At 37.0% G+C, this 14,685-nt stretch overlaps 2 protein-coding genes across 2 annotated transcripts; both read left to right on the forward strand.

Annotated features, from left to right (window-relative positions):
• Positions 1–257: 257 nt before the first annotated feature.
• On the forward strand, positions 258–9,106 carry LOC111781329 (protein RRP6-like 2). Its single transcript, XM_023661860.2, has 14 exons — positions 258–1,061; positions 1,394–1,549; positions 1,963–2,121; positions 2,201–2,284; positions 3,074–3,153; positions 3,240–3,290; positions 3,813–3,921; positions 5,765–5,847; positions 6,008–6,053; positions 6,615–6,702; positions 6,800–6,969; positions 7,634–7,939; positions 8,029–8,133; positions 8,217–9,106. Exons 1-14 carry the CDS (start codon positions 402–404, stop codon positions 8,973–8,975), a joined length of 2,856 nt encoding a protein of 951 aa, XP_023517628.2. The 5' UTR covers positions 258–401; the 3' UTR covers positions 8,976–9,106.
• A 1,305-nt stretch (positions 9,107–10,411) lies between these two features.
• Positions 10,412–14,372, forward strand: LOC111782298 (membrin-11). Its single transcript, XM_023663155.2, has 4 exons — positions 10,412–10,842; positions 11,346–11,466; positions 11,563–11,712; positions 13,715–14,372. The coding sequence occupies exons 1-4, from the start codon at positions 10,592–10,594 to the stop codon at positions 13,874–13,876; spliced, it is 684 nt and encodes a 227-aa protein (XP_023518923.2). The 5' UTR covers positions 10,412–10,591; the 3' UTR covers positions 13,877–14,372.
• The last annotated feature ends 313 nt before the right edge of the window (positions 14,373–14,685 follow it).

A 14,685-nucleotide genomic window follows, 5' to 3' on the forward strand; every position in this document is an offset into this window, starting at 1 on the left:
TGTCCTCGTTTTAAAATGCATTTGGAGCTGTGATATAAAAAGGAGTGTTTCGTTTCCCTTTCTAATTATTTTAGCGTTTTTAATATATTTTCGAACATAACTCAACTAATTAAAATATATATTTTAAATAAAAAAACACAGTAATATACACATTTCGTATTATATTATATAATTTCCTCTAGGTCGAGGTCACGTGCGGTTTCGTCTCCATCTCACGTGACTTGTCCTTCCTCTTTTCTTGCACTTAAATCTTCATTTCTTCTCTCTCTCTCTCCCTTTCTAACAGTGAAGTATATGCGACGCCGAGACGTTCTTCTCTGCAACTCTTCTCCGGAACCCTAACCGTCGATACCTCAACGGGGATCGCTCTCACGTCCGGCGAGGCGTATCTGAGCTACAAGATGGATGTTGATCAGTCTGATTCACAGAAGGCTCAGACCTTACAATCCCTAACCAGTGGTTCTCTCGGTTCGTCTCTGTCCAAGCTCGCCGGCTCTTCCCGGGGTATTCCGGCCGAAAAAGACTTTCACTTTTATTACAGCTTCGACGAATTCAAAATCCCGATACAGAGCATCGAGCGGCAATCTCAGTCGATGCTCGAGACCATTGGCTCGTCCGCCGAAGTTTGGGGCAAGGAAATGGCGTTCCCTGAGGATACCGACGACGCGTATGATTGGTTAGTTAATGTTAATGATGAAATTTTTGAGCGGTTTGATGTGTCTCTGGATGAGTTTCAGAGGATTCGGAAGGAGGAGGAGGAGAGTGGGAGGGCTGTGGCTTTAATGGCGGACTCTAACGATGGGTTTCAGTTGGTGTGTGGGAAGAAGAAGAAAACTCCGAGTCATGGAGACGAGGTGCATGATTCGAGTTTTGAGTCGAGTGTGAAGGTTGCTACCAAGGATAGGAAAACTTTGGGGGTGAAGCCGAAAGTGCCATTTCATATACCGACTATCCGTAGACCGCAGGATGAGTTTAATATTTTGGTTAATAATTCAAATCAGCCGTTCGAGCATGTCTGGTTGGAAAGGAGTGAAGATGGCTCGCGGTTTGCACATCCACTGGTTAGTTGAACTCCTTTTGCCTTGTATTGATCTTAACGTGTTACCTTTTCCTTTTCTTTTCTTTGCCTACTAGGGTCTGAGGAGGGCATGCTTTGCATAATTTAAGTTCTATAGGTGCTCGGCATTATTTTGGCTGGTTGTGTCTAAATTCTAATGGCCAGTAGAAAAGGGTTTGGCTTATATTTTGTAAAGATGTTCTGTAGTTTAGATGGGTTAGCGATTGAAATTCAATGGGATTGTCAACTTTATAGCGTGTTGTCATCTTTCATGAGCAGTTACTGTTCTGTCGAAGTTGAGAGTTGTTGCTTACTTCAATTTACTTGTTTGTGCAGGAGAAGCTCTCTGTATTGGACTTTGTCGATAAGATTAATGCAGATTTTCAACCTGTTTATCCACCATCTTTGGATTGTACTCCCTTCAAATTCATAGAGGAAGTCAATGATTTGAAAGAACTGGCTGCTAAATTGCAAGGAGTTAATGAATTTGCGGTACAAAACTATTACTAGTTCAATGTTATGATGTCATAAGGAGGAAGCATATGTTAGCTGAAGGAATTATTTTGTATGGACTGTATTTAGACCGTGTTCTAAATTCGTCTGGCATTCAAAATGCTTACTTCTCATGTTTTTGTGTTTGCATTATTAGTTTGAGAAGAAAAAAAAAAAAAAAAAAAAAATCATTAAAAAGCATAAATATGAATTCAAGATCTGTTGCAATGATATCAAGTAAATCAGAGAATGGCGCTAATTTGCAAAGAAACGTAGTACACTTCTAGAGTATGTCATCGTATGAATTTAAGACAAAAATCTAACATTCAGTTTTGATGTGCCTTCTATATTTAATTTTCTTTGTAATTTGAGTTCTGTGTTCTGTTATTTGATGCACACTGTGAATCTTGTAGGTTGATTTGGAACATAACCAGTATCGATCTTTTCAAGGACTTACATGCCTGATGCAAATTTCTACAAGAACTGAGGATTTTGTTGTAGATACGCTGAAGCTCAGAATTCATGTGGGGCCCTACCTGAGAGAGGTTTTCAAGGATCCTTCAAAGAAAAAGGTTGACGTTGGGAAATAAGTGTTTGTTGTTTGCATTTAGTTTGTGTGGGATTTTTATTATAATATTTATACTCATTTAGGTGCTGCATGGAGCAGATCGAGACATTGTGTGGCTTCAACGGGATTTCGGGATTTATATTTGCAACTTGTTTGACACTGGGCAGGTTGTGTTTTTAACCATTATGTAGGATTCATTCTAGCCTTTGTTTTGTTCTTTTTTTTTTTTCTTTTTATGGTTATTCCTTGTGCCAGATTTTCTCTTGTGTCTACATTAGGATGATGGTCTGCAGGTTATAATCCCATTCCTAGGTTCTTGCATGATCTTATCCCCTCAGATGTATATGGTCATGCCCAAGCCAATTATGCTAGTAAATAAGAAGGGAAATTTATCCTTTGTTCCCATTTAATTGAGAGCCCAACCTGTATTTCAGTGGACTTGGGATGACTTATTCTTCCTTTCTCCACACTTGTACTTTAGTTCTCATATTTGTCGCCCCCCCCCCCCCCCCCCCCCCCCCACCCTTTTTTGACTTCACAAATTAGACAACTTCTGGCTATCGTGTAAATTTTTTCAATTAATCAAGGTTTTCCATTGATTATATGAACTAGAATATCTTGAACTTCTAATTGTTAAAAAATTCATCACCTTCAACAATCATTCTTCCAAACTAGATTTCTTTGCTCGAGTGTATCCTTAGTCAATGTTCCAAGATATGGATTTTACATGTTTTCCCTGCCTTTCAAGCCATCTAATGAGGCTCGACTTCTGGTATTGGCTAGTGGCCCTTGGGTTTTGTTTCATGAAATAGGTATTTGATTTCTGATTAATATCTTTTCAAGGATTGTCTGGCTTTAGACTTCTTTTGAGGATGCATGATCTTCTTTCTCTTTATGTCAACTTGGAGAGAATGAATAACTTTCTACATGTTGATTCATACATTTTTTACCCTCAGGCTTCAAGAGTATTGAAACTGGAAAGAAATAGTCTGGAGTATCTCCTTCATCACTTTTGTGGTGTTGCAGCTAATAAAGAGTAGGGACTTCCTCTCTCTGCATCTGGATGCTCTGTGTGTGGATGGTTCTTTTTCTTGTTGCTCTTAACAGTTAAACTCATCACAGGTACCAGAATGCAGATTGGAGATTAAGACCTCTCCCTGAGGAGATGCTGAGGTATAAATGTCTATGGTTCGTTCTTGTCGAGTATTTTTTTCCCCTAGTAGTTGCACACTTGTTTATTTAGTTTTATCTTTGAAGATGCACATGCAAATTAGTGTAATGGATTATTTTCTTTCCCTAGTAGTCTTTGCGGACACATGTTTGACAAATTTTCCCATATTGTCTTATTGTGAAAGTGAATAATGAGACTAGATGAATGTTATACAATTTTCAAGCTCATGTTCTATAGTTAGATATCTTAACAAGGAAAAAATAGGACACCAGTATGTGATGATATTTACGTTTAAAGATCAGTGCAATTTTTCTCAATGGAAAGCTTTGTAAGTGTATTTGGTGTAACTAGTGTTCTTTCCCTGTAAATGTCCAACAAGTCTTGCGTTGTTCATTATGTGTGAACAAATTACCCAAATGAAAATGTCCATGCTTTGAATGTGTGGCATTGCTTGAAGTTCTCTTTGATTGTTCATTATTTTGGTGTATCCTTATTAACTTTAATTTTGTATCTTTTAATCACAGATATGCGAGGGAAGATACACATTATTTGCTGTATATTTATGATTTGATGAGGATGAAACTGTCCTCAATGCCCCGTGAATCTGAAGAATCTGATTTTCCTCTGGTAGAGGTATAGTTGCTATCAACATCGTATGCAACTTTTTCTGGATTAAGATTATATTCATTCTTTCATTTTGTCAATGGTCAAAAGTTTGACTTTGCTAGAAGTATGGAAATAGCAATTGCAGGGTGTCCACCATCATCATCTTCAGCTTTAATAAAATTTTAGTTTTAAGATTTATTCTGCCCAATAAGATTTGATCTATAACACACTGGGATCTGTTTTGTTTTATTCTCACCTATTTGACTTGAGGGGGCCTATATTGTTTGTATAGATATTGGTTTGCGGCGTGTAAGATTTCAGTTCAATTAAGTTGCACTTCATATTTTCTTTTTGAAACACAAATATGGAAGAAAACCAACTCTAGAGGCTTACAAAAACAGGCCCCCCATTGAAGTTAATTACAATCCAGGGTATATGACTTAGAAATACTAATCCTAACCTTCTCAGTGCCTTCCAAGATAGGGCCGTTCACTTGAAGGAATTGAAAAAAGACTAAGTTTTGGTATTTTGTAAAAAGTTCTTCAACATCTCTCCAACCAAATTCTCATACAAAAGATTCTACTCCTGGACCTTAAGCATAGCAGTTTCATGTTGCTTCTTATCGAGTCATGGAAAGTTCAGTGTGCCATTGAAGATATTTAGGAAAGCATTCTGGCAATTTAGACTGAATGTCTGAAAGAAGAGGTGCAACTGATTTTCTTCCATTTCCTTACAAATTACACAAATTCCAATAGAGCAGCCAATTTGAGTTTCACTTAATGTTGAAGGCCATACCATACATTTAGGGTGATAAAGATGTGGATTTTGTTAGTGAAGATAATGTTATAGTATTGGCTGATTGCAATGTAGCTTAGGAATGCCTCAATGATGCTAACAAAGAGGAAGTTTTTCTGGCTGTCCACAATGCTGGCCTGGGCGTTTCCTCTTGTTGGGTGATTTTTTGCGCAGTTTTGTATTCTTTCATTATATCTCAATAAAAGCAGGCTTTCTGATTAAAAAAATATACATAAAGTCCTGAAAATTTCACAGCTAAGCTTGTTTTCAGAAGGGTTGGGACATTTTTTGAATGTGACATTGCAGATATGTTCAAAAGAGTACTGTTAATGTCACTGTTGACAAGTTCTATATTATTTCGGTTCCTAAAAGTTTTGTAGCCTGTTGACGATGGACTTCAGACCAATAGTCATACTACTTGAAACTTGTCTGTAAAAAATTTGTGATGCCTTGCACCATTTTGCATTCCAAACCGCTTTTTAACAAGGATTTAATTCTCAGTGAGCAAACTATGACCTATGATTATAGCCCACGTAGTTGTTGTTGATGAGATGACAACTATGGGATGGTATTGAGTTCTTTTTTCTTTATAAAAAAAACTTGGCCTAACCTCTGATTATTTTTTTGTAACTATTTTATTTCTTCAATCTTAGCCAGTTAGGATGCCTTTACATAATCCTCTGAATTGGGCTTTGCCCGTTTGGTTTATTTCATACATACAATGAAATACTTTGTTTTCTCATCAAAGAACTTGCTGGGAGTTGCTCCTACTATTCAAGACCTTTTATGTCTTTAATTGCTTTCAATTTAGAGGGCGCTTCTAATTGCATCTTTGCCTGAAAATTTAATTCTTTTTTTTACACATTATCTTCATGGATCTAATAGTTGAGATGCAAAGTTTAGATCTGGTGTTACATTTAATAGTTTTTGGGAGATAGGGAATGTAATCTTTAGTGTGGTTCAATATCAGGAGATCACCTTTAATTCTCTGCTCTACGGTGGCAAGGGTTCTGTTTGTCTGCTTTGTAGCATGAATTTACCTTTTTGATGAAGCTACTCCTTTTTTCTTTTGTAGGTTTACAAGCGGAGTTGTGACGTATGCCTGCATCTTTACGAGAAGGAGCTGTTGACTGAAAACTCATATCTTTATGTGTACGGGTTAGTTTTCTTCTTTCTTGGGTAAAAAGGACATTTCCATTTGTAGCGCTGTACACTTTCCTCCTTGTGGTGAAATCTCTCCTTTTCTTTTCTCCCTGCATTTGTTGGAAATTTTTAGTATTTGTGAATAATTTCCTAATTTCTATTCATTTTAATATAGATTGCAGGGTTCTGGTTTCAATGCACAACAACTTGCTGTTGCTGCAGTAAGCTTTCTTACACACTACATTTTATCGATATGATATATGCATCAGGATGGTAACAGGTCTGGAGACCTCTTACAAATATCTTATTTATTTTATACAAAAAGGGGGCTGATGAAATTACAAATAAATAAATAAGTCCACCCAATTTGCTAATGAAATTACAAATAAGTAAATAAATAAATCAGCAGAAAGAATGGATGAATTACTACTACAAGCCCGTCCTTCACATTCAGTGCCTGACAACTTTCCTTTACTTCAGATTCCATCTCTAGTTCGCCTAATTTCTGCAGTCTTGGTAGAATCTGCCCTCTGATAAAATCTAAAGAGATTTTAGACTTGTGGTCCCTTTCCACTTAACCCTTGAAGAAAAAAGAGAAAAAGATTAGAGCCATTGCTTGCCTTCAAATTACGTGTTCTTAGAAATGAAATAAATTAGCTATAACTTTGATATCTTGAAAAAGTTAACTAGTAAGAGGCTGGATCACATGTCATGCTTAATATATGTTGCTGAAAGCAAGTAGCCTCACTCTCTGTTCTATAAACATTTATTGATAATGACAGGGTCTCTTTGAGTGGCGAGATGCTGTTGCCCGTGAAGAGGATGAAAGTACCGGTTACATATTGCCGAACAAAACGCTTCTTGACATTGGTAATTGGGAAACCTATGCTAGCATTTTTTAGATTCTCCTTTTATTTTGTTTTATTTGCTTATTTCTGAATTTTAACATCTTTTCTTATTGTTAAAGCCAAGCAGATGCCTGTCACAATTAACAAATTACGTAGACTACTGAAATCAAAGCACCCATTTCTTGAGCGCAATCTTGCTTCAATTGTTACCATCATTAGGCATTCGATGCTGAATTCTTGTGCATTCGAAGAGGCTGCTGAGCGTTTGAAGGAAGCCTGTGCAGAGGCGGTAAGGCGTGTGCTTATATCCTGTATGCTATTGTTGCTTAACTAACCGTAACACCACCGGAAACCACAATTAATTTCATGGACTCGAGATCATTTTTTATCGGTTTTTTATTGGCTGCCTTCCATTGAATTCATGGTGATCAGAGATATAATTAGGGCCTGTGTTATTTAATTTCTTAAAATTGTTTTAGACGAGATAAGTGAAATGCGTTTATTCTTGGAGTCACCGGCATTCTTCTTTCTAGAATAGATAGGGAGGAATGTTGTGGATTCTGAGTCTATAATTAAAATTTAAAAGAATTTAGCTGACTAGTTTAAGTAATAACGGGCGAAAATGGAAGTCTTCATGTGTCTTGTAATTGTTGTTCTGAACTTCCTTTCCATGAAAAAACCAATGGCTTCTGGTTAACGCTGACGGGGATTCGGTACGGAATGTGTAATGGTATATTATTTTCTCTAGTACCTGTCATCTATTCTCATGAAGCAACCACATTTTGGTTATACGGTTCGGGTTAGTATAATGGATGTGAGAAATTGGAAACCCTGATAAAGTTGGACAGCTTTTTCTTTCGTTTTGCCTTTTAAATTGCATATGATTTTTTCTTCTCCTTTCCTGAGAGTGATTTTTAAATTTCTGTTTTCTTTAATCTTTCACTTGTTGACAGGCATCAGAAGAACAGGCATCCACTAGTGAACATCAAGATATGAATATATCCGATATTTCAAATTTGAGACACGTAATCCCGATTACGAAGGTCAATGCTGCGGAAAATACTGCCAATGGTCCAATCTTTTCACCTTCTTCCCAGTCAAAAGTTGCTCCCTTGGAACATGGATACCGGCCCTTTGTACCTGGAAAAGTTTTAAAGGTAGACCATTCTCTGCATCCTGTTTTGAATGGGAGTAGACAGGGTCCAACAACTTCAGAGCCGAGCAAACACTCGAATGGAGATAAATATCCAGTAGCACAGGTGGTGAAATATCTCTAATTGGAACATCCTCTTGTGTCTGTTTTGTTTCTTTGCCTTGAGATCTATGTTCTAAATGATTTCCTGTTTAGGTTACTGGAATGAACATTTCATTGCAAAGGAAGGGTAACCGAGGTGGTCTCGGGTCACTATTGGGAAACTCAGCCCCAAAGAGAAAATTAGATACTGATAAAAAGGTGGGTCCCTTTGGTTTAACGTGTACTGTTTCTTTTACTTCTTCCCTTGTTGCTGTCTCATTCGTATTGCTTATTTTTGTTAGGATAATGAAGAGAACAAGTTGGATAAAATTCGATCCTCTGTTTGTCTACCCTTTCATTCATTCTCGGGAACGAGTGAACCGTCGAAGTCAGTTACAGAACCAACGACCATGACTCTACTAAAAACTCAAAATTCGGAAGCACCTGCTGCTGAGTCGACAAAAAGTTCGAATATTGAGCCTCCTGTGATGTCAGTTCCAAAACCCTGCCCAGAAGAGGTTATATTGTTAGAAGATGATTCAGATGAGGAGTTCGAAGATGAAGAACCACATCCTGTTGCAGAAAACACCGATGAGCCGAAGTTGAAAGGTTTTAGTGCTAGTTCGCCTCTTGAAATCGATGGCGACGAAAATGATGATGAAGACGAACCAATGTCCCTGTCTGAATTGTCTTCTAGCTTTCAGAAATGTTTGAATTCAAATGAACAAGCTATGAACCTTGGGAAAACTGATAATCCAGGAAAACAAAGTGCCTTTTTGCAGATCAAACCGTTCGACTATGATGCAGCTAGGAAACAAGTAGTATTCGGAGAAGATATGGCAGAAAACTCGGAACCAGAGGACGACAAAGCTGTAAAGCCATCAAAGAATGCTGCTGGGGCCAACAAAGTTGTGATGCCATCAAAGAATGCTGCTGGGGCCAAGTTAGATTTAGGTCTAGATAAAGTCGAAAAGAACAGTGGCGCCGCCGTGGAATTACCGCAAGGAAAACGACGCCATGCCTTCCCTGCAACTGGAAACCGAAGCGCAACTTTCCGCTAAATCAATGTAAGTGTTTTTTGGTCTGTAAAATACAGACGTTGCTAGTATGATGATGATGGTATTACTGGTCATATTATGTCAAAGTATTAAAAAGGAAGAAGAAATGAAGTGTTGGCAAGTTGTGTTCAGAAGGAATGGTCTTTTGCTTGTTTTCAATATGGTTGGGGAAATAGGGTTCTAAACTAGAATATGCATAGCTCTCCTGAATCACACGTACCTTATCTAATTGAAATTATACTGATATCATTAGTATAAAGGATTGTAGGGGCGTTAACGAAGTTCGTTGTCCCGAAAAATTCAATTAGCTCAATCCGGGTTGGGTTATTAACTTATTTGGGTCAAGTTGGTTTTAAATAAATGATTACTTTTATAAGTTGTTAGACGAACACGACTTTCCACATTGATATGATATTGTCCACTTTGAGGATAAACTCACTTTCCCATAAGGCCTCATACCATAAGAGAGTATTTCTTGATTATAAACTCGTGATCATTTCCTAAATTAGCTTGTGGGACTCTCCTGGATTCCCCTAAAAGTGAGGTCGAACTTGTATTAAAAAATACATTTTTGTTGACCATACAATTTTAATTATAAATAATTTTGAATTATTTGGAAGGTTTGTCAAAATATTTATTTAATTAAATGTTGAAAATAGATAAATAGATATTTTGTTTTTATTAAAAATAAAAACTTGAAACAAATAATCAAATTGACCCAAAAAGTTTATACTAAAAAAAATTGATGCCATATTAATCAATAATTTTTAAATCTAGAGGAAACAATAATAATAATTTTGACGTCATAAACTTATTATTTGAATTTTCAATTTCATTAAATCATATTAAGACTGCAATATCTTTAAATGTTGGGATTTTTACTTTTTAACAAGTTTTTTTAAAAGATCAATTATAAAACATGTATATGTTACAAAATTGATAAGATTTTAGATAAAGATAGTATTTAGAGCTAGATTTTTATTATTTTTTGATAAAATTATTCAATAATTAATTAGTGCAATTAATGCAAGACTTTTAAATTTATTTTTTAAAATTAGAGTTAATTATTAAAAATTGAATTATCATGAGATTATTTTTATTTTTTTTTTAGTGAAAATCAATACAACATGCATATTTAAACCTGTAAATTGAGATTTTCCCTAAAATCTAATTCAACAAAAAAAAAAAAAAAAAAATTATGTCATTTAAAAATCCACGTAATGTCCACGTCAGAAGCTGTATGAATTGGCGGCCTATTATTGGTTCGTGAATAACAAATTCATATGAACTAAATCGAGGAATCTGATCCACCCGTCACGAAAGACGCAAATATCTACGGTTATGAAATACGACACGTCATCCTGTCAAATGCGGCGTCGTTTTATCTCAAAAAATTCAATCTATTTCTTCGTCTCCTTTTCCTTCGTTGAGATCCTTAACAGAGAGAGAGAGATTGTTGTTCTGTTTTTCCTATTCGATCTTCAATTTCTCTCTTCTTTGCAATTACGATAATCCATAATCCTCGGTGTCTGTGATTCGTTTAATTCTGTATCTTCTTCTTCATTTTGGAATTCAGATTTCACGAAACCGAAATCTCCGTTGCTCTGTGTGCGATTCCGATGTCGGCCATGGAAGGAGGAGGAGGAACGCTTTCTGAGATATACCATAGTGCGAAGAGGCTTCTATTGAGGACCAGGGATGAGCTTGAGAAGCTGGAGCGTCTTGAGTACACGGCGGCCAGCGGCATGGACTCCCCCGACCTTTCCTCCTCGATCAAGAGGGATATTACTCAGATCCAGTCGCTCTGTGTTGAGATGGATAGACTCTGGCGGTCCGTGGCGGCGAAGTCTCAACGTGATTTGTGGAAAAGGTTCTTGTTCCATTCCCATTCCCACCTTCGTGTTTTTCTGATTGAATATTTAATTGTGCGGTTTCGTGTCATTTCATGTAACTCTTTTGGATTGAATTTAAAATTAGTTTGCATTTACCTGTTTTTCTTCTCCATTTTTATTGAAATTTGGTTGTTCTTTCTGAATTTCTTGATTTGTTGATGTATTCGAATGTGATGTTTGTTATGGTCCTCTTCTTTGTCTGATGGAACTTACGGTTTCCTTGGAGTTATACTATTGTTCTTCTACACCAGGAAAAAAAAAAAAAGAAGGAAAACCAAGGAAAAACGAAATGAGGGTGGTGTCTTAGATCCTGGATTGAATTTGGTCCGGGAGTGCTGCGTTTATTTTGTAATTTACTAACGTGTTGCAATATAGGATTGTGATTTTTTCTTTATGGTGGTAATTTTGGATGGCCTTACGACTGATTTCGAACTTGATAGCGTGTAAACTTGATGTGGTTCAATGTGGAATTGTCCTGCAGAAAGGTGGAACAGATTGCCGAGGAGGCTGACTCTATGAAACAGAGTTTGGACAAGTATTTTCTTAGAAACCAGAAGCGGATGATGGAAGCAAAAGAGAGGGCAGACTTGGTTGGAAGAGCTGTATGTACTTACTGTTAGCTGCTTGTGTCTTTTGGTGGCTAATCTTTCGTTTTAACCTTTCATTTGAAGTGATATTTGGTTATGCTGCTTTTGTAGAATGGAGACTCTGCTCACATTTTGAGAATTTTTGACGATGAGGCACAAGCTATGAGTTCAGTTCGAAATTCGTCGCGGATGTTAGAGGAAGCTAGTGCGACGGGAGAAGCGATCCTTTTCAAATACTCTGAGCAGAGGGATCGCCTGAAGGTATGTGCATGACTGAGACGATGTAGATATATTTGTTTTTCTTTACTGGGGCTAGCGTTAATTGTTAAAGCTATCTGTGAAAGACTATTGGCGTATTCACTCTATAAATGTGAATATGTTAAGCATTCTATTATATATTCACAGTCCTTTGTTGCTTTAGGTTAGCTGCACGTACGGTGTCTTTGAGTTATGATCATATTTGAAGCATTAATTCAGTGTTTGGAAGTTGGTGCTCTAAGTATGAATTTTTACCACTCGCCGGTCTATATTTTGGCCGTTATAGTTTCTCTTGGAGTAAAAAGCACTTTGATTGGCTTTAAGACATGCATTATGCTGACAATGTCGGCGTATGTTCAGGCCTCGAGTCACGTTTGCGAGAAATATTTTAGAAAACGTGAGCGAGGAAATACATTTGAAAAGGATTTGAAAGAATTGAAGAAGTCAACGTTATATGACTATAAACAAATAAAGGATTATCATGTCTTAAATAACATATAACTCAGGATAGGAAGAAGTGACAACTAGTCATATCCCCTTATAGTACATTTAGGGGCATTTTAATCTTGGCGGGTGTAGACATGATTTTGTTGAACGGTCATGCACCCCCATATTGACACAACATGAAATAGTAAAGACCTATAAGATGAAAGCATGTAAAAAGGATTTGGAATGGGCATACAACCATGGACAACACGTCTTGGACAAGCATGAACGGGACATCCGACATGCGGACATAAACAACACGTCTTGGACAAATATGACCGTGACACTCTACATATGAATTTTTACCACTCGAGTCTATGTCTATATTTTGGCAGTTATAGTTTCTCTAGGAGTAAAAAGCACTTTGATTGGCTTTAAGACATGCATTATGCTGATTTAAGACGCTAAAAGAGTATTTGACTCGGTTTTAATACGTTTTAGTTGAAGTCCAAGTTCATGCAACTTAGGATTAGATTGCTATGGAAAAAAATGCATAATAGAAATTTAGGCGCGCATGACTTGTGTTTTCTGTTTTAGCTTGTAATTAGTATGTAGGATGGGATAAAGGATGGTTTTGATGAGTTTGAATTTCTGCCTTTTGGATTGAAATCCCTTACGGTAGTTAGTAATTCCTTTCATGGGCTTGTTTTTTGTATGCCCTTGTACATTCCTTCATTTTTTTCTCAATAAAATCTTGGTTTCTGAAAAAGGAAGTTTGCATTTATGTAGTCGAAATTTTATAGTCTGTGAGATCAGGAATTCTATTACCTAAGATTACACAAATCTAACTTATGGCCTAACGTTCCTCAGAGGGTTATTGATGGATGGTGCTATGATTATCGTTGATAACCTTTTCTGTACAAAAGATTGGATTGTCTTGCTACAATAAAGTACTTTCTTAGCATCATTTGATAGATTGTTTCTCAGACATAGTGAAACAAGCAATTTTAAAAGCATGGTTAGGTTGAAATGAATATTTAGGGTTGAAATGAAATCCTCATCTGCTTTACTGCAGCCTTTGTTGGCTACATTTGTAACATTTGTAACATTCCAAGCTTACCGATAGTAGATAGTCCTCTTTGGACTTTTCCTTCCAGGCTTTCCCACAAAGTTTTGAAATGCCTCTGTTGGGGAGAGGTTTCTACACCCTTGTAAAGAATGCTTTGTTCCCCTCTCCAATCGATGTGGGATTTCGTAATTCACCCCCCTTCAAGGCCCAGCATCCTCTCACTGGCACACCGACCGGTATCGACCCCTTTCAAAGCTCAGCGTCCTTGCTGACACATCCCCGGTGTCTGGCTCAAGCCCACCGCTAGTAGATATTGTCCTCTTTGGGATTTCTCTTCCGGGCTTCCCCTCAAGGTTTTTAAAACGCGTCTATTAGGGAGAGGTTTCCACACCCTTATAAAGAATGCTTTGTTCCCTCTCCAATCGGATCTCACAACATTTGATTTAGACTCCACCCCCTCTTATTCATTAATTACTCTCTTATATTCATTCATTTATTTTTCTAAATCAGAGAGCACAAAGGAAGGCACTGGATGTCCTTAACACAGTGGGGCTCTCCAACTCCGTACTGAAACTGATTGAGAGACGGCACCGAGTTGACAATTGGATTAAATATGCAGGCATGATTTTAACAATCGTAGTTGTGTTCGTATTTGTTCGTTGGTTACGATGATTCTTCACATTGATCGTCAGACAATTAGATTCATACTGGATCCTTGAAAGGGATACATTGAGTCTGCTTTAGCCTCCCACTGTTGCACCCCTGAATGTCTCAGTGCACCCAGAAGACAAAAAACTACACACTAAACAGACTACTTAGCCAGAGAAGCTACTTCGGACGATGCCCTTCCTGTCGAGCTTTGCAACCGCGGTAACTCGCCATGTTTTCAGCTAACCTTTAGACCCTTCTGGGTTGCTATTGTTTAAGTTCTGATTCAAGATGCATGGATCTATCAGAAGCAGCTGCTTGATGATGGATGGTGGCATCAACTTCTGAAGTTTCTTGGTGCCTCAGTTCTCTTCTCTAAGGTTATTTCTTCCTTTTTTTTTTTTTTTTTTTCTTTCAAATTATGGTGTTTAAACATGTAAGTTGTTCTTGTAGCTTTGACTACCATACCCACATATTTGATTTTAAATAAATCCCCTATTTTAGGCAGGGTCAGCCTTCATTTTGATGGATTATGAGATTATTTCAGCGATTTATAGTTGAAAATTAGTTTGCCATTGATCTCATGGTTGCTAAATATGTTTCTGGTGCAGAAATACTTGAGGGCATTTGTTGATATGAATTTAAGACAGTCTTGTCGTTTACTTGCTTAACAATTCTAAGAAAACATTGAATTATCGACCTTTGAGATGACGATAAATGACGATAATTAGTGTCAAATTCACAAATTTATTGTTTCTTGACTATCGTTAGTATGAACTACTTTTCTTCAAGTCAGAAGTATAAATCTCCGTAAACTATTTTATGGTACTTTC

This window comes from Cucurbita pepo, chromosome 19 (genome assembly GCF_057944985.1).
Source record: "Cucurbita pepo subsp. pepo isolate OVF chromosome 19, ASM5794498v1, whole genome shotgun sequence".
Classification (NCBI taxonomy): Eukaryota; Viridiplantae; Streptophyta; class Magnoliopsida; order Cucurbitales; family Cucurbitaceae; genus Cucurbita; species Cucurbita pepo.